The sequence below is a fragment of the Saccopteryx bilineata genome, chromosome 4 (assembly GCF_036850765.1).
Source record: "Saccopteryx bilineata isolate mSacBil1 chromosome 4, mSacBil1_pri_phased_curated, whole genome shotgun sequence".
NCBI lineage: Eukaryota > Metazoa > Chordata > Mammalia > Chiroptera > Emballonuridae > Saccopteryx > Saccopteryx bilineata.
The window spans coordinates 91127383-91146920 of NC_089493.1; the positions used below are offsets into that span (position 1 = coordinate 91127383).

Genomic DNA, 19538 nt, shown 5'->3' on the forward strand with positions numbered 1-19538 from the left:
CGGAAGGGGCACCTCTTTCACTGGTGGTCAGTGAGAGGGCATAGTTCCCATTGAAATACTGGTCAGTTTGTTGATTTAAATTTACTAGTTCTTTATTTTAAATATTGTATTTGTTTTTTTACTTTAAAATAAGATATGTGCAGTGTGCATAAGGATTTGTTCATAGTTTTTTTTATAGTCCAGCCCTCCAACGGTCTGAGGGACAGTGAACTGACCCCCTGTGTAAAAAGTTTGGGGACCCTTGGTTTAGGCAACACTGACTACCACTCAGATTTGCAGTAAGGATTAAGTTAGATAATATGTTTAAAACAATTATAATGATCATAAAATAACATATAATGAAGCACATAGTGACATAAAACACATAGTAACTGCTCAACCAAAAATAGTAGCTGTTGTTAGTTTGATTATTGGTTGTTTTTTTTATAATTTCTAAAACTGGAAAGAGACCTTTCTGAAGCATGCTAAATAATAGCGCCTAGTTTGAAAATAAATATTTTTCTTGGATATATCTACTAACTGCAATGCAAATGTGAATAAATGACCCTTAATTTTTTTTTTTTAAAGAAATAGTGTGGGCTGTTATGTTCACATTCTATCTGACAAACTAGCACAAGGGAATACAAATAGCAATTAGTAAATGAGTACTCAAATTGACTTAATTTATTGGAATTTTTAATGTGTTGGGTTTTTTTTTGTTTTGTTTTTACAGTGACAGAGAGAGAGAGTCAGAGAGAGGGATAGATAGGAACAGACAGACAGGAACAGAGAGAGATGAGAAGCATCAATCATTAGTTTTTCATTGCGACACCTTAGTTGTTCATTGATTGCTTTCTCATATGTGCCTTGATCTTGGGCCTTCAGCAGACCAAGTAACCCCTTGCTCGAGCCAGTGACCTTGGGTCCAAGCTGGTGAGCTTTGTTCAAACCAGATGAGCCTACGCTCAAACTGGCGACCTCGGGGTCTTGAACCTGGGTCCTTCGCATCCCAGTCCGATGCTCTATCCATTGCGCCACCGCCTGGTCAGGCAAATTTTTAATGTTTGTTTTTTTTTGTTTTTTTTTTTTTACAGGGGTAGAGAGAGAGTCAGAGAGAGGTATAGATAGGGACAGACAGACAGGAACAGAGAGAGATGAGAAGCATCAATCATCAGTTTTTCGTTGCGACACCTTAGTTGTTCATTGATTGCTTTCTCATATGTGCCTTGATCTTGGGCCTTCGGCAGACCAAGTAACCCCTTGCTCGAGCCAGCGACCTTGGGTCCAAGCTGGTGAGCTTTTTTTTTTTGCTTAAGCCAGATGAGCCCGCACTCACGTTGGTGACCTCAGGATCTTGAACCTGGGTCCTCTGCATCCCAGTCCAACGCTCTATCCACTGCACCACCGCCTGGTCAGGCTTAATGTTTTTTTAAATAAATATTTAAACATTTGTTATAGAGAAACATCAAAATAAAAATCAAGTTGATATATCAATAAAATAGTATTTGTTTTTTCCTTTCAGGCATATGAAGTTCTACTTCAGAAGGTACTTAATAAAAATTCCTTGAATCTCTCTTTCTGATCAGAGTAATGAAACCCATAGAAATTTGGATTCATCTTCAAGTAAGGTGACACCAGAATTTGGCTAACTAAATAAAAATATTGTGTCATATAATTTTTATTAAGGGAAATGATACTACCACTGTTTTCAGCTACTTATTTTACTGTTTTCATAAAAATTGAAATATAGCCTGACCAAGTGGTGGCACAGTGGATAGAGCGTTGGACTAAGACACAGAAGACCCAGGTTTGAAACCCCGAGGTCGCTGGCTTGAGCACAGATTCATCGGGCTTAAGAGCAGGCTCACCAGCTTGAGCACGCGGTCGCTGGCTTGAGTGCGAGATCACAGACATGACCTCATTATCGCTGGTTTGAACCCAGAGGTTGCTGGCTTGAAGCCCAAGGTCGCTGGCTTGAGCCCAAGGTCTCTGGTTTGAGCAAAGGGTCTCTCGCTCTGCTGTAACCCCTGGGTCAAGGCACATATGAGAAAGCAATCAATGAACAAGCAATCAATGAACAACTAAGATGCTGCAAGGAGAAACTGGTGCTTCTCATCTCTCTCTCTGCCTGTTTGTCCCTGTCAGTCCCTCTCTTTCTGTCTCTGTCAAAAAAAATAATTGAAATAAAAGATCTGAGTTGAGAAATATTTCTAATAGTATTTTTTAACTTATTGCTAGAGAAAATTATAATATTGGCTCAAAAATTTCTAAGAATATTCTTCTAGCATGTTTGAAATGATGAGATATAACAAAGTTGTTGCAAATGTTCTCTGATGTTATTTATTTATTTATTTATTTAGCCAGAGAGACATAGAGAGGGACAGATAGGGATGAACAAACAAGAAGGGAGAGAGATGAGAAAAATCGGTTCTTCATTGCGGCACCTTAGTTGTTCATTAATTGCTTTTTCATATGTGCCTTGAACTGGAGTAGAGGAGCAGGGGTCTACAGCAGAGAGAGTGACCTCTTGCTCAAGCCAGTGACCTTGGGCTCAAGCCAGTGACCATGGGATCGTGTTTATGATCCCAAGCTCAAGCCAGTGACCCCGCGCTCAAACCGATGACCTTGGGTTTTCAAAACTAGTGACCTTGGGTTTTCAAACCTGGATCCTCTGCATCCCAGGCCAACACTTTATCCACTGCGCCACTGCCTGGTCAGGCTCTGGTGTTATTAAGTACTTGGGCCTATTCACCCCTGTGAGCGGGGTGCACGTAAAGCTTGCTAAATGTTCGTGATTAAGAGTCACTAAGACAGAGCTCCTCACCAGACGTATCCACCAAAAAAATACACACTTAACTTCTAGAGTTATATGTGTCAGTTTGCTAGGTGCAAAGGGAGGAGCCTACCATAAAAACCATTCAAATAGCTTAGAAAATAAAGGCAGCTGTGAAAGGTGGCACTTCACTTAGAGCCAGGGTTTAATTTGAATCTTGGGGAAATCAAGGTTCCAACGATGAATTGTGGTTTCTCAGAGTAGGAAATACTAACAGGGAAATAATATTCCTGAGAAATGCTAGGGTGGAAAATGAGGTCAATTTACAGTGCAAATGCAACATACTATTCATCAAAGCCATTCTTTGTGACACCTACTAGGGAATGCTAGGGTGGCTGGTATCTTGAGTCCACTCCAGGCGAGTGATATGACCATTCCCAGGGCAACTTCCCTTTTGCTCTAGAATCAGGGAATCCTGAGTGCAGCTCATGATGCCCTCCTCAGCCAAGTGAATGAGCTCAGGGAAGAGCTGAAGGAGGAGAGCAAGAAGGCTGTCAGCTTGAAGAGCCAACTGGAAGATGTGTCCATTCTACAGATAACACTGAAGGAGGTAAATAATAATAATTGAAAGATACCGCCAATTGTAAGTTATGTTCTAATTATAAAGATGTTAAAAAGTGGCCTGACCTGTGGTGATGCAATAGATAAAGCATTGACCTGGAATGCTGGGTTTGCTGGTTCAAAACCCCGGGCTTAAAAAACAACAACAACAACAACAACAATAAAACATGATTCCAAGCCTGACCAGGTGGTGGCGCAGTAGATAGAGCGTCGGACTGGGATGCGGAAGGATCCAGGTTCAAGACCCCAAGGTCGCCAGCTTGAGCGCGGGCTCATCTGGTTTGAGCAAACAGCTCACCGGCTTGGACCCAAGGTCGCTGGGCTCCAGCAAGGGGTTACTCGATCTGCTGAAGGCCCACGGTCAAGGCACATGTGAGAAAGCAATCAATGAACAACTAAGAAGTTGCAATGCGCAACGAGAAACTGATGATTGATGCTTCTCATCTCTCTCCGTTCCTGTCTGTCTGTCCCTGTCTATCTCTGCCTCTGTTTAAAAAAAAACAACAAAAAAACCCAAAACACAACAAAAACCCTCGGCTTGCCCAGGCAAGGCACATACAAGAAGCTACTACTAGGAGTTGATGCTTCTTGTTCTTCCTCTCTCCACCTTCTTTTTCTCTCTCTCCTCTCTCTAAAATCGATAAATAAAAATCTTTTAAAATGTTAAAAAATGTATCATTTTTTATTTATTAACTTTTAGAAAGAGAGAGAAAGAACCATCAATTTGTTTTCCACTTATTTATGAATTCAGTAGTTGATTCTTGTATGTGCCCTGACCGGGGATCAAACCCACAACCTTGGCATATCAGCACAGTGCTCTAACCAACTGAGTTACCAGGCCAGGGCTAAAAAGTGTATCTTAGCAACACTATGGTTATTTTATTTTTTAAAAATCATTTTGTTTTTAAATTTTATTTATTGATTTTTAGAGAGAGGAGAGGGGGTGTGGGAGAAGCAGGAAACAACTCATAGTAGTTGCTTTCTGTATGTGCCTTGACCAGGCAAGCCCAGGGTTTCCAACCGGCAATCTCAGTGTTCCAGGTTGACACTTTATCCACCGCACCACCACAGGTCTATTTTATTTTTTCAAATAAGTAAAATGAGCCTCCAAGTAGTTAATTTGCTCAAGATTATACTATTAGGGGGAAAATGAGGTTTAAACTTATGTCTGTTTGCCAAAATCTTTGCTCTTTTATAGTGTTCTGCTTCTTTCCTAACTGTAGAATCAGATACCATGATAATTTACTTCAGTTTAATTGGTTCAAGTCTTTCTAGTTGAGTGGCTTCTCACAGATATGGGAGATGAACATGGAAAATCTCACACCTAAGTCCCACCCTGCAACAGAAAAGGGAAATCTTGTGCAAGACACTCTCTCTCTCTCTCTCTCTCTCTCTCTCTCTCTCTATATATATATATATATATATACACACACACACATACACTTTTTTTTTTAATTGAGAGGAGGGGAGATAGACTCCTGCATGCACCTCAACTGGGATCCACCTGGCTGCCCGTGTCTGGGGCTGATGCTCTGCCCTTCTTGGACCGTGCTCGCAAGTGAACTATTTTTAGCGCCTGAGGCAGAAGCTCCATGGAACCATCCTCAGTGCCCAGCCTGTTGCGCTTGAATCAATCAAGCCATGGCTGTGGGAGAGGAAGAAAGAGAGACAGAGAGAGAGAGAGAGAGAGAGAGAGAGAGGAGGGGGAGGGGAGGGGAGGAGAAGTAGATGGTTGCTTCTCCTGTGTGCCTCAACCAGAAATTGAACCTGGAACTTTCATATGCTGGTCGATGCTCTACCACTGAGCCAACCAGCTATGGCTGCAAGACAGATATTTTAAATTTTTATCTCAATTACTCTACTATCATTCTTAGTTTCAGGAAAGAGTTGAAGATTTGGAAAAAGAACGGAAGTTGCTAAATGACAATTATGACAAACTCTTAGAAAAGTGAGTACTAAGTTTTAGTCCTAAAGCATTGTTTGTTATAAAAGATGATAATAGAAAAGTGCCGCCCCAATTTATTTATTTATTTATTTATTTATTTTGCCTTCCCAATTTAAAAAATAATACATAGTGTTGATAAAATATGGGGAAACTGGTACTCAATACTGTTGGTGACTATATAAATTGGCACAGTCTTTTTTTTTTTGAGAGAGAACAGACTGGGACACACAGACAGTAAGGGAGAGAGATGAGAAGCATCAGTTCTTCACTGCGGCACCTTAGTTGTTCACTGATTGCTTTCTCATGTGTACCTTGACCAGGGGGCTCCAACTGAGCCAGTGACCCCTTGCTCAAGCCAGCAACCTTGGGCTTCAAGCCAGAGACCTTTGGGCTCAAGCCAGCGACCATGGAGTCGTGTCTATGATCACATGCTCAAGCTGGCAACCCCACACTCAAGCTGGTGAGCCTATACTTAAGCCAGATGAGCCTGAGCTCAAGCCGGTGACCTCGGGGTTTCAAATATGGGCCGTCAGAGTCCCAGGCCAATGCTGTATTCACTGTGGCACTGCCTGGTTAGGCTAAATTTGCCAGTGTTTTTGGAAGTGAATTTGACATTATCTATCAAAACATTAGTATAAATATTATTATATATATGCAAAGATTTTGTATAATAAGAATGTTGCCTGGCCTGTGGTGGTACAGTGGATAGAACACCAACCTGGAGCACTGAGGTCGCTGGTTTGAAACCCTAGGCTTGCCTGGTCAAGTCACATATACAAGAACCAGTGAACAAACAGCTGGAGTGAAACAACTACTTCTCATCCTCTCCTCATCCCTCTGTAAAATGAATAAATAAGATCTTTAAAAAAAAGAAAGAAAGAAACAGAGGCCCTGGCCGATTGGCTCAGCGGTAGAGTGTCAGCCCAGCATGTGGAAGTCCCAGGTTCAATTCCTGGTCCAGGCACACAGGAGAAGTGCCCATCTGCTTCTCCACCCCTCCCCTTTTTCCTTCTCTCTCTCTCTCTCTCTCTCTCTCTCTCTCTCTCTCTTTCCCTCTTGCAGCCATGATTCGACTGGAGCAAGTTGGCCCTGGGCACTGAGGATGGCTCCATGGCCTCCGCCTCAGCTGCTAAGAAGAGCTCAGTTGCTGAGTAAAAAGCAACATCCCAGATGGGCAGAGCATCACCCCCTAGTGGGCTTGCTGGGTGGATCCCGGTCAGAGTGCATGCAGGAGTCTGTCTCTCTGCCTCCCCTCCTCTCACTGAATAATAATAATAATAATAATAAATAATGTTCATTACTGCATCGTTAGTAATAGTAAAAAATAATTGGAAACCATCCAAAATTCCTTTGATAGGAATTGACTAAATCATGTTGCATTCCCACAATAAAATACGATGAAGCTGTTAAAAATGAAGTAGACCTGTATGCTAATTGTTTAAAAAATTTTTTAAATATTTTATTTGTTGATTTTTCAGAGCGAGGAGGGGCACAGTGAGAAGTATCAACTCATAGTTGCCTCACTTTAGTTGTTCACTGCTTGCTTGTTGCTTGTCATAGGTGCCTTGACCAGGCAAGCTTAGGATTTCAAACTGGCAACCTCAGCATTCCAGCATTCCAAAATTTTTTAAACTGATTTTAGAGAGAGAGAGAGAGAGAGAGAGAGGACAGGAGAAAGAGAGAGAGCGAGCAAAATATCGATTTGTTGTTCTACTTACCCATACATGCATTAACTGACTCCTGTATGTGCTCTGACTGGCGATGGAACCCACAGCCTTTGTATATCAAGATGATGCTTTAAACAACTGAGATACTTGGCCAGGGCTGTATGCCTGTGTTAAAAGAAAAATCAAGTTGCAAAAGAATCTATTAACTCTGACCTAAAATGATTGGTGTAGGGCAAAGAGACACCGTCATTTTTATTTTACACTCTTCCACATCATTTTAGCTTTTCACAACACACATATATTCATGTATTAGCTTTGAAATTAAAATACCTAGAACTAAGAAAATTAAACGTGCCTTCTGACTCAGTTAAAGGCAGCAGAGGGTAGATTGGAGAGGATGTGTGGAAGCATCCTAGGAACAACTAATTGCTTTTCAGCTTAGTGAAATGAAGTAGTGTGAGGATTATCCTCTTTGAAGCCTTCTTATTACAAACACTACTATTGGTGCTCCCTTTTATCATTCAAAACATCCTCTTGGGCCATCATATAGTGTATGGTCAGGAAGTACCAAAAACTCTTAATATTAGCTGAAAGGAAGTTGTTTCTGGACCACATTTATTTACTTTTTAAAGATTTTATTTATTAATTTTGAAGACAGGAGAGACAGAAAGGGGGAAGGAGCAGGAAGCATCAGTTCGTAGTAGTTGCTTCCTGTATGTGCCTTGAACAGGCAAGCTCAGGGATTTGAACCGGTGACCTCAGCATTCCAGATCTATGCTTTGTCCACTGCACCACTATAGGTCAGGCTGCACCACATTTATTAAAATGATAAATAGGAAGAAAAACATAAGCAGAAATATGCCTGAGCTGTGGTGGCACAGTGGATAATGTGTTGACCTGGAACACTGAGGTCGCTGGTTCGAATCCCTGGGCTTGCCCAGTCAAGGCACATACAAGAAGCAACTACTACGAATTGATACTTCCCACTTCTCCCTCCTCTTTCTCTCTTCCTTCTCTCTCTCTCAAAATCAATAATGTCTAAAAAAAAAAAGAAAGAAAGAAAAACATAAGCAAAAATAATAACTGGATTATCAGTATCAGTTCTCTTGTAGTGACAATTGAGGATGTGTAATAATCAAGGACTGCCCATATGTTTTACATTCACAAAGGTCTGCCCTGACAGCTAGATACAGTGGTGTGCAGGGTATAGTCACTGAACAATTGAAACTTTTAGTTACTGCCCTTCAGTGTAGTAATTTATAATATAGTGTAAAGGCAAGTACTGTCTAAACAAGCCATTGGTGATGCTAGATAGAGGAATATTTCACTCTTCATTTCTAATCCAGCAGCCCTGGGAATGTCTTGGTACACAGTTCCCCCAACTAAAGAAAGCTGTCATGCTGGAGATGTTCCTGGGGAAATAGCTATGACTTGGGTTGATTGCTCAGTAGGCTATTTGAGACCTAAATCTAAGTGATACTAAAGAACTCAGTAGGATCCAAAAGTTCCGAGGCAGTTGGTAAATGACAGTTACAAGTAAAGCAGGAGCAGGAAAAAAAACCATGTAGGAGAATGAATGATGAACTAGGCCCAGGAGATGCTGAAACTGTAATAAAAACATTTTATTGAACACCTTCAAGTATCCATCTGACAAGTGCCCCCAACCCCGCCGCCATCTTCCCCACCCCCACCCCCACTGTTTTTGTGTCCCATGTTCAGCATGCTGGACAGCAGTAATCAGCCTCACTGGAGCAATGAACTTGTAGGAGAACAGCTACAGCAGAAAGTCTCTCAGTTACAGGATCAGCTGGACACTGAGCTGGAGGAGAAGAGGAAAGTCTTACTTCAGCTGTCCAGAGAGAAAGGTAGGTTGGGTCTTAAAAAGCTGTCTCCATCTGGTTTGGGAGAAGGGAACTTGGGCCATCATTTCTCCAATTTCTCACGTGATCTTGGGTAACTAGAACAAGAACACAGGCAATCAGATCAGGTTTACAACCCAGAAAGCATGATACCTACCTCACACATATATTTCTTTCCATGTAATGATGTTCCATTTGAGAGGATGTCAATTTTTAAATTTTTATTTTTATTTTGCAAGCAAGAGAGAGACAGAGATGAGAAGCATCAACTCATAGTTGCAACACTTTAGTTGTTTGTTGATTGCTTTCTCATATGTGCCTTGACTGGGAGGCTCCAGCTGAGCCAGTGACCTTGGGTTCAAACCAGTGTCCTTGGGTTTCAAGCCAGCGACCTTGGACTCAAGCCGGATGAGCCCACGCTCAAGCCGACATCCTCCGGCTTTCACACCTGGGACCTCAGCATCCCAGGTTGATGCTCTATTCACTGCACTACCTCTGGTCAGGGTCAATTTCTTTTTTTTTTTTCTTTATTTAAATTTAGTGGGGCGACACTGGTTAATATACAGATTTTGGGGTGCCCAATTCTACAACACATCTTTGTACATGGCATTGTGTGCTCACTACCCCCAAGTCTTTGTTCATCACCATTTCTCTTCCCTATACCCTCCTCCACTTCCCCTGAGGATGTCAATTTTTAATTTATTTTTTAAACATTCACTTTATTTATTGAAAGTATTGAAAATGAATTCCTTTGCCTTTTATTCTTATTAATCATTTTAGAGGTGACTGGGAGCCTTTTTTTTTTTTAAGCATCTGATACCTGAAATTGAGAAGCAAATTGCTGCTCTTGGGTACCACTACCATTTCCCCTATCCTAACGTGGGTCACAGTAGATAGTACAAAGATGTTTGGGGGCTCGCTGTGCTGAGAGCAGCACGTGCTGTGTTCCCTGGCTGAGGAGGCAATTGGCAGGCAAGGTAGCAGCCTGGCATATCCTGTCCTTTTGGCTGAGTTGTTTTAGTTGCTTAGTTTGTAAGCTGCATCGGAGGCCACATGTCAAAATATTAGAGCCAAAAAATTAAAGCTAAGCCCTGGCCGGATAGCTTGGTTGCTTAGAGCTTTATCCAGAAGCGCAGAAGTTGCAGGTTAGGTTCCAAGTTAGGGCACGTAAAGGAATAGATTGATGTTCCTGTCTCTTTCTCTCTCCCCCTTCCTCTTTCTCTCAAATTAATAAATTTTAAAAACTAAAAAAAAAAAAAAAATAAAGCTGATTAATCCTCAAGACTTACATGGAAAGGAGCCTTTTGATCCATACTGGACTTCATGAGCACAGACTTTACCTTTGTTGTATTAAGCCACAGAGATGTAGCACATATTTGTTACTGCAGCATACATGTATTAGTGCATGCTGATTAATTATCGGACTGTATCCTAAGAGTTAAACAAATATAAAGTTGAAAAAGAGACCCAAAGATATTTAAATATTATTCAAAAGATATTTGTTTCACTTCTTTTTGCTAACCTAGACCTTGATATGTTAGTCTTATCAAACTTTTAATTCTTCATATATATTCACATAAGAGAGTGAAAGAAAGAAATATGACATCAAAACAAAACAGAGGCAACCTGACCTGTGGTGGTGCAGTGGATAAAGTGTCAACCTGGAACATTGGGATCGCTGGTTTGAAACCCTGGACTTGCCTGGTCAAGGCACATATGGGAGTTGATGCTCCTTGCTCTTCACTCCCTTTCTCTCTGTCTCTTCCCTAAAATGAACAAATAAAGTATTTTAAAATATCTTTTAAAAAATATAGGCAGTCACAGGGATGTAAAGTACAGCATAGGAAATATAGTCAATAATATTGTAATAACTCTATATGATGCCAGTATGTGATTGTCTATTGTGTTATACATCTGAAACTAATACAAAGTAATGTTGAATACAAACTGTAATTAAAAAAATTAAAAATAGTAAAAACAATTTAAAAAAGAAAAATAAACAGAAACCATAAAAAGGTAAAGCTAGGAGCACATGTGAGGACCTTGTAGTACATATGAAGTACAAGGGAAGTCCTGTTAAAACCTTAGGGTAACCTAATCTGCTTAATGCATGAATAAGAATGATTGCACTAAACACTGATCACCTTCCTTCCCTAAAACACATCCCCTCACACACAGATGCCCAAATGCTCACCTTTCCTCAAAATCAGAATGGATGTGGAGTGGGTGCTTCAAAGAGTTAATAGCATGACAGTCAGACTGGAGTTGGAGAGGAGTTGTTGAGGTACTGGTTGGATGGTGTTGAAAAAGTTAGTACTATTCAGTCAGTCAAGTGGCTCTGTTTTTGTTTGTTGTTGTTCTTCCTTTCACTCTACAGTTGTGCAGGTGTTTCTTGTTTTGTTTTTGAAATCCAAAAACTCAGTTTACTGGGTCAGTAAGCTAGAACTCCTTTGTAGAAATAAAAAAGCCCTGGTCGGTTGGCTCAGTGGTAGAGCAATGGCCCAGCATGTGTATGTCCTGGTTCAATTCCCAGTCAGGGCGCATAGAGGAAGCGCCCATCTGTTCCTCCACCCCACCCCTCTTGCTTCTCTTTCTCTCTCCTCCTCCCCTCCCACAGCCAAGGCTCCATTGGAGCTAGTTGGCCATGGGCACTGAGAATGGCTTCATGGCCTCTGCCTCAGGCACTAAAAAATGGCTCTGGTTGCAACAGATCAAGGGCCCCAGAAGAGCAGAGCATTGCCCCCTAGTGGGCTTGCAGGGTGGATCCTGGTCTAGCACCTGTGAAAGCCTGTCTCTGCCTTCCTTCCTCTCAATAAAAAATAAATAAATAAATAAATAAAAGAGAATTGCTTCTCTAAGGGCAGATATATAAAATGAATTAAACATTAGTGAGAAAATTTAATTCATAATTGGTCCAGCTTTAACCATGGTTAATGATGACAACAGAGCTTCAACTTTCCGGATTACTTTTCTCCCAGCTGAAAACAAGGATCTGAAGCTTGAAGTCACTAACCTCCTTCAGAAACCTAAGCAGGAAGTAGAGATCCTCCAAAACAAAGACACAATTTCCCAATCTCCTGACAGTCAATCTGAACCAGCCACTCACCCAGCACTAATCCAAGAGGCCACTCAGATAGAGGTACGTGCACCTTTAATCAAGCAAGCCCCCTTGATACCCCTAGAAAAGATGAAAGGATTAGAACACTAACTGAATAATATTTTGTCCTGATTGAGGACAGTATGTGGAAGGATACAAGAAGATTGAGAACAGAGATAGATTCATGAGCCCCACACATTTTTTCCTATCCTTTACAGCCTGAAAAATTTTAAAACCTTTTTCAGATGAGGACTTGACATGATCTGCTGAAGAGCAAACAGCCATTAGAGGCTGTATAACTTCCTCACTGCTGCTACTGAGCATGAAGAACTAGGAGAGCAAGCACTCATGACTTTACATTTTGGAGTAAATCCTGCTGTTGCTATTTTACTATTACCAACAACTGCTTTGCAGAGAATAGTTATTGCTGTAACTATTATATTTACACTCCCTTCTATCGATGATTTTTCCCTCTGTAGCTCTGTGAACCAAAAAACCAAGAAGAAAAGAAACTGTCCCAGATGCTAAGTGAATTGCAGGTTTCACATGCAGAGACCACACTGGAACTAGAAAAGATCAGAGACATGCTTATTCTGCAGCGCAAAATCAACGTGTGTTATCAGGTGCAAGAAAAGATGGTACAAGAAGGGGATAGATAGATAGGGACATGGGAACCACTTACAAGACTGGGAATGAAGCAAGACCTGAGTTTCCAGGGCTAATGCAAGGTGATATGCTCTTGTGTACAAGCACAGAAAGTGCTGTCCTTTGAAAAACTTGAAGACTTACACATGCCCACAGCACCTTGGCAGCAAAAGCCAGTGAAGAGGCGAACTAATGAAAATGGCAGATGTGAACCTTCTGGGCTTAAATTTTGCCAGTCCCTGGAAAATACTCTCTTAGAGAACTAATAGCACTACTGGTCCTGGAGGGGCCTATGAGGAAGCTAAGCTTTTCCCTAGTGGGTGGATTTGCCCTGCTAAAGCGATAGTGGTGTCTTTTTTACCCAACAGGTACCAGTTTTAATCGGGGCTTGTTAGTTCTGGGCCACTGAGATAGAAAAGTTCAGACTTTATTTCATTTCAGGAGGAACTAGAGGCAATGATGACAAAAGCTGAAAATGAAAATAAAGATTACAGAGAAAAACTGGAGCGGTTGAATCGACTTCTAGACCTCAAGAACAATCGTATCAAGCAGCTGGAAGGTATTTTAGGAAGCCATGGCCTTCCACTATCTGGCAAGTCTTAGTATTTTGTTCTCCTCACCTTGGGACCCATCACACAGCTAATGTCTGTGCTCCCCTCAGTGTACTTGTCAAAAGGCCACTTCTTATGTCCCTGGCAAATGACTTGTCCCTCCTGTTCTTTATCCTACTACCGTCTTTGTTGGTTTAATATATGGTTAGCAGCTTCTTTTGCTCCATCATGTCAGCATCTTTCTCTGATTTCCCTGGAAAATTTCAACAGGGCCCAGCAGTTGCTGAATCTATTTTGAGAATAAGAGCAAATCACTGTTGGTCCTCAGGCTGGCATAAACACTCCCTCTCTCAATATCATTTCCTCAACCCTGTAGAGCAGTTTTTGTGAGATAATAGGACTTCATCACTCATCTCTCATCATCTTTTTATGTGGTTTAAAAGTCTCTAAATTCTTTGTTGTAGTTTGAGGATGTCAGCATATCAGGGCAGCTTATGCAAATTTCATAGTGTGTGTGGTACTTCCTGTATTTAGTATAGTCACTACTGACCAGGATCTGGTCTCAGCCTCGCATGTCAAGAAAATTGGCTTTGGGCCCTGGCCCGTTGGCTCAGCGGTAGAGCGTCAGCCGGCGTGCGGGGGACCCGGGTTCGATTCCCGGCCAGGGCACATAGGAGAAGCGCCCATTTGCTTCTCCACCCCCGCCCTCCTTCCTCTCTGTCTCTCTCTTCCCCTCCCGCAGCCAAGGCTCCATTGGAGCAAAGATGGCCCGGGTGCTGGGGATGGCTCCTTGGCCTCTGCCCCAGGCGCTAGAGTGGCTCTGGTTGTGGCAGAGCGACGCCCCGGAGGGGCAGAGCATCGCCCCCTGGTGGGCAGAGCCTCGCCCCTGGTGGGTGTGCCGGGTGGATCCCGGTCGGGCGTATGCGGGAGTCTGTCTGACTGTCTCTCCCCATTTCCAGCTTCAGAAAAATACACAAAAAAAGAAAAAAAAAAAAAAGAGAAAATTGGCTTTGTTATTGTACCCAGTGGTGAGAGACCTGGTTTACACTAAGCAAAACTTATCAAAGACTGATATGATATTTAAGCCAGAATGTGCATATGTTTTTTTTTTTTAATTTCTATTTCTTTAGTGAAAGCAGAGAAAAAGAGAGACAGGAAGGGAGCAAGATGAGAAGCATCAATTCTTCTTTGCGGCACCTTAGTTGTTCATTGATTGCTTTCTCATATGTGCCTCGACTGGGGGGCTCCAGCCAAGCCAGTGACTCCTTGCTCAAGCCAGTGACCTTGGGCTCAAGCCAGCTATCTTGGGCTTTAAGCCAGTGACCATGGGGTCATGTCTATGATCCCACGCTCAAGCTGGCAACTCCACGCTCAAGCTGGAAACTCCGCGCTCAAGCTGGCAACTCCGCGCTCAAGCTGGCAACTCCGCGCTCAAGCTGGTGAACCCGCGCTCAAACCTGCAACCTTGGGTTTTGGACCCGGATCCTCAGCATCTCAAGCTGAAGCTCTATCCACTGTGCCACCGCCTGATCAGGCCAAAATATTTTTATTCTACTACTTTAACTCTTTAAATAGGCCCTTCACCATCAAAACACTGAAGGCTCAAATGCTTCTTGATTTGACGACTCAAATACTCCTCGATATCAAAGTTTCTGGTTGGTTGAATATGAGAGGTAATGCACAGATCTGGTATATCTTTGAATTCCATTACCAATGTTTTCAACCTCTTTCCAGTAAATGTCCTTCACTTTTTATTCCATCATTCTTTAACTTCAAGTGGATTTTTTTTTTTTTTTTGCTTTCTTATGATGCAATCAGATTCTTAACAGAATGAAGATTCTTGTGACTGATCTGGCTGGAGAAGGGGAATCATTTCTTGGTGGAGCCCAATATAATGTAATAGACATCGTGACTATAACTTGCTATTCTTTCCATGGCCAGTATCCTAAACTTTTGGAAATGCCCACATTTTCTTTTTTTTTTTTTAATTATTTTTATTTATTCATTTTAGAGAAGAGAGACAGAGAGAGAGAGAGAGAGAGAGAGAGAGAGAGAGAGAGAGAGAGAGAAGGGGGGGAGCAGGAAGCATCAACTCCCATATGTGCCTTGACCGGGCAAGCCCAGGGTTTCAAACTGGCGACCTCAGCGTTCCAGGTCGACGCTTTATCCCACTGCGCCACCACAGGTCAGGCCACATTTTCTGTTTCTAGTGCTTCCGTGATGGAATTATCAATTAATTCTTGCTGTAAGCCAAAACATCATTTATAGTAGAAATTGTGCCTTCAGTGTTTTCCTAAGTAGTGTTTACTTTCCATTCACTCATTTTGAACCTTATCTCTAAAGGGGGCATTGCATTATTTAGCCATCAGAATTCAAAACTCCTGGTTGTCATTCTGCTGCTTTTCCTTTTGAATCACATGGTTTCTTGAAATAGTCACAACTTGGACTTCCACCATGGTTTCTATTCTCCTTCTGTTTACTTTCTTTTATTCTAAGAATGAGCTCTCTACCTTTTAATGGATAGGCAGTTTTCTTTCCCCTCTAGAACAGCTCACAGATGTGGCTTATGGTACCCGGCAGATGTCACTATGTCTGGAAACACTGCCAGCCCACAGAGATGAGGATAAACTGGACATTTCTCTGCTGCGTCAGAGTGAGAATCTCTTTGAGCTGCACATCCACCAGGCCTTCCTGACATCTGCTGCTCTGGCTCAGGCTGAAGACACTCAACCTACCACTTTCTGCACCTACTCCTTCTATGATTTTGAAACCCACTGTACCCCACTAGCTGTGGGGCCACAGCCACTCTATGACTTTACCTCCCAGTATGTGGTAGAGACAGATTCCCTTTTCTTGCACTACCTTCAAGGGGCTTCAGCCCGGCTTGATCTTCACCAGGCTCTAGCCAGTGAGCACCACACCCTTGCAGCTGGATGTATTTGCTTTGACAAGGTGCTGGAGACTGTGGAGAGAGTCTATGGCTCTGCCACACTTACTGGTAAGTGCTGTCAGCTTCCTGCAGCTCCTGGGACTAATGCAGAATTTCCCAAAGTCTACAGTTGTTCTTCTGATGCTTTCCCATTTCCTCTGCCTTTATTCTTGATCCTCACCACACCATCTGTATCTTCCATGCCTTTTATACTTTCTGCTACCTAGGAGCTGGCGGAGAAGACTTTGGGGTGCTAGAATTCTGGATGAGGCTGCACTTCCCCATAAGATCCAGCCTACAGGCATGCAATAAGCAAAAGAAAGCCCAGGCCTACCTGTCAGCCAATGTGCTTGAAGCCTGGAGGGCCCCGGAGGATGAGGTGAGAAAAAGGATGTGCCCCATGCATCTCAAAGGAGCCTCAGCCAAGCAGCCTATGAGAATAGCTCATTCTCCCATTCTCACATTGAATGTGAATCAAAGAAAAAAACTGTCACACCACAGCTAGTTCAGATTCTTCCCTTGGTCAAATCTGAGTTTGAAATGAAACCATGCCCTTGGCGGTAGCTACCTCTCCCTGCTGTGAACAAAATAGCTTCTCTGTTCCAGTCTCTCAGATAAGGCCTGAGTGCCAGCATCTCCCTCAGATAACCATCTGCCATAGCCCGTTTGCAGGCAGGCGAAAGTCATTAGGTTTCTCTGTGACCCAGTCAGGATTCAACAATTCTCTAGGCCATAGCTCTCGATCATCAAGGGTGCTGGGCTTCACCTACAACAACTCTCTCAGGTTGCCCCTTTCCTCCATCCAAGACCAACATCTCTCTAGTCCAGATCAGAGACTTGGAAACATCAGAATGAGCTGCGGGTGGAGATCACCAGATGCTGTGGCCTTCAGAGTCGATGGCTGGGAGCCCAACCCAGTCCGTACGCCATGTACCGCTTTTTCACCTATTCTGACCATGACACTGCCATCATTCCAGCGAGTAACAGTCCCTACTTTGGAGACCAGGCTCGATTCCCAGTGCTTGTGACTTCTGACCTGGATCAATATCTGAGACGGGAGGCCCTGTCTCTGTACGTTTTTGACGATGAAGACTCCGAGCCTGGCTCATACCTTGGCAGAGTCCAAGTGCCTTTGCTGCCTCTTGCACAAAACAAATCCATTAAAGGTGGGAGTTCAAGGTTACTGCATCTTTGTGATCTCTTCCCAGTGTTGTCTCCTTGTCCTAATTCTACTTTTCTTTGATTACTTGCTTAGAACAGTCTCTCTTAAAACCTATTGAAAAGATTTTAGAATATTGTCAAGAGTGACAGAACAGACCTAGAGCCTCCCTAATCACATGTGCACATTGGCTGCTTCTGCTTCTTTTCAATAACTAAAGCAAGATTCACAAGTGGGTTGACCCCCCCCCCAACCTGAAGTTCATACCTCTGTCTCTGAATAAACATTTTCTGACTCAGTAGTGGTTCCCAATATCTGTCTTTACTTAAGGCCTGTTGATTCTTAGCACATGATTAGATATCAGGTAAAAAATGTGTACTTAACCATCTCCCATAATTCTCTTGGTTCCTTTAAACATTAGATACAAGTTAGCAAGATTTTCCATGCCATACTATGACTACAGGAAATTTCTTGAATTTTAACTTGAAGCTTAACTTTATACTACCTTTCTTTATTTTCATACCCAGGGTTGTGAGGTGCGCCTAGGAAGGGTGAACTTTCGGGAAGGGTGAGGCAGGGGTATCCATGCTCTCCTTCAGAAGTGTGGATGGGCACAGCCAGGATACAACCGTGTGTAACAGGCATCTGGACGCTCCAGGAAGTGTGTGGGGCCTCTCTCCTCCCAATGCCACAAGAGCTTGTTTGCTTGCTTGCTTGCTTTATTTGTTTATTTATAGGTGAGAGGAGGGGAAATAGTGAAGCAGACCAGGACCCACCCAGTCTGGGGCCAATGCTTATTTGTACTGAGCTCTTTTTAGCATGCAAGGCTGATGTGCTCCGACCAACCAAACCATTCTCAGCACCCGGGGCCACACCGATTGAGCCACTGGCTGTGGGAAGGGTAGAGGGAGAGAAGGGGCACAGATAGGGGAAGAGCATCAGATGAGCACACATTTCTCCTGTGTGCCCTGACTAGGAATCACACCTGGGACGTCCCTACGCCGGGCTGGTGCTCTGTCCATTGAGCCACCATCCAGGGCCCCACAAGTGCTTTACATTTGTGCGGACACTTCTGCTCACAGCTCGTCCTTTGCCAAAGAGGAGAGACAATGTGAATCAGCTGTTACATTTGTCAGTGTTACAAATCAAAAGTCTAGCATTTTGGAAAAGCCATTTTGCTAAAGTTTTCTTGGCTTTTGTTATTTTAGAAATAAGGACCACATGGGTAGAGACAGTGGTTTTCTTGGTATACCTAAGGAATAGTAAGTATTTGATAATAATAATGTGATCTTGTTTATTGACGGGGTGACCGATGACAAGCAAGCTATACCTCTCCATATATCCTTTGACTATCTTTTTACTGAAACCTGTAGATACCCTGCTTCCCCTACAAACAGAGGCGGATTAAGGTCGGTTGAGGCCCCAGGCCCAGAAGAAAATATTTGGCCCCTTAAAGAAAAGAGAGAGACAGGGAAAATAAAAATACATGTTAACCATATTTTAAAATAAATAAAAAATATTAGGTACTATCAATGTTAAAATTGCACATATGAAACACAAATTTGGTGTCATTAGAAAAAAGTGTAAAGTTGGGGTTTTGTGAGGCCCTTCAGAAGTTGGGGCCCAGGGCGCGCGCCTTGAGGGGGCCTGCCGTTAAATCCGCCTCTGCCTCAAATATTTTAGGAGAATATTAGAAGTAAATGTTCTGTGGTAATATAAATATCCAAGGCTATTCTCTGTAACTTCTGAGCATATTATCATGATTATTTGAGGAATGTTAGTTAATTACAAACAAAATATGGTGGAATTAAAAAATGGAGCAATAGATAAGTTGCTGATAAATGCTCACTTGCCTATTTCATTTGATCAGATCTTAATGTCTGTTTGTCTCTCAGGTGATTTTAACCTCACTGACCCTGTGGGGAAACCAAATGGGTCTATTCAGGTACAACTGGATTGGAAATCTTGCTACCTACCTCCAGAGAGCTTCCTGAAGCCAGTAGCTCAGACTGAGGAGAACAATGCCAAGGACAGTTTAGAGACCTCATCTCCTGAGGAAGAGGCTTCCTTTCCTCCCCAGGTAGCAGAATGCCACCAATCCTGTGGGACATAGAATAAAACGTACTAAAATTGGGGAAAAGAAATTCCTTCTGTGAATGTCATGTGTTTTGCAGATTTAACCCTTTGAGTAGTATGAACATTCATGTACGTCCTTGTGCCTTCCAACCATCCAGAGTACGATTGATTTATTTTTTTTTATTTTTTATTTTTTTCATTTTTCTGAAGCTGGAAACAGGGAGAGACAGTCAGACA

General features: G+C 42.5%; 1 protein-coding gene across 7 annotated transcripts in view; it reads left to right on the forward strand.

The window, feature by feature from the left end:
• The window catches only part of RPGRIP1 (RPGR interacting protein 1), a 79811-nt gene that overhangs the window by 27992 nt on the left and 32281 nt on the right, over nt 1–19538 (forward strand). For 5 of the 7 annotated variants that reach the window (XM_066277388.1, XM_066277389.1, XM_066277391.1 and 2 more), the window contains 11 exons: nt 1502–1525; nt 3216–3362; nt 5248–5321; nt 8705–8850; nt 11823–11983; nt 12421–12564; nt 13028–13145; nt 15683–16135; nt 16294–16445; nt 16890–17232; nt 19121–19305. In XM_066277388.1, the coding sequence (XP_066133485.1) occupies nt 1502–1525; nt 3216–3362; nt 5248–5321; nt 8705–8850; nt 11823–11983; nt 12421–12564; nt 13028–13145; nt 15683–16135; nt 16294–16445; nt 16890–17232; nt 19121–19305 (1947 nt within the window). Of the gene's footprint in view, nt 1–1501; nt 1526–3215; nt 3363–5247; nt 5322–8704; nt 8851–11822; nt 11984–12420; nt 12565–13027; nt 13146–15682; nt 16136–16293; nt 16446–16889; nt 17233–19120; nt 19306–19538 lie in introns of those variants that run through there. The other 2 variants (XM_066277393.1, XM_066277394.1) reach the window with 2 other exon arrangements.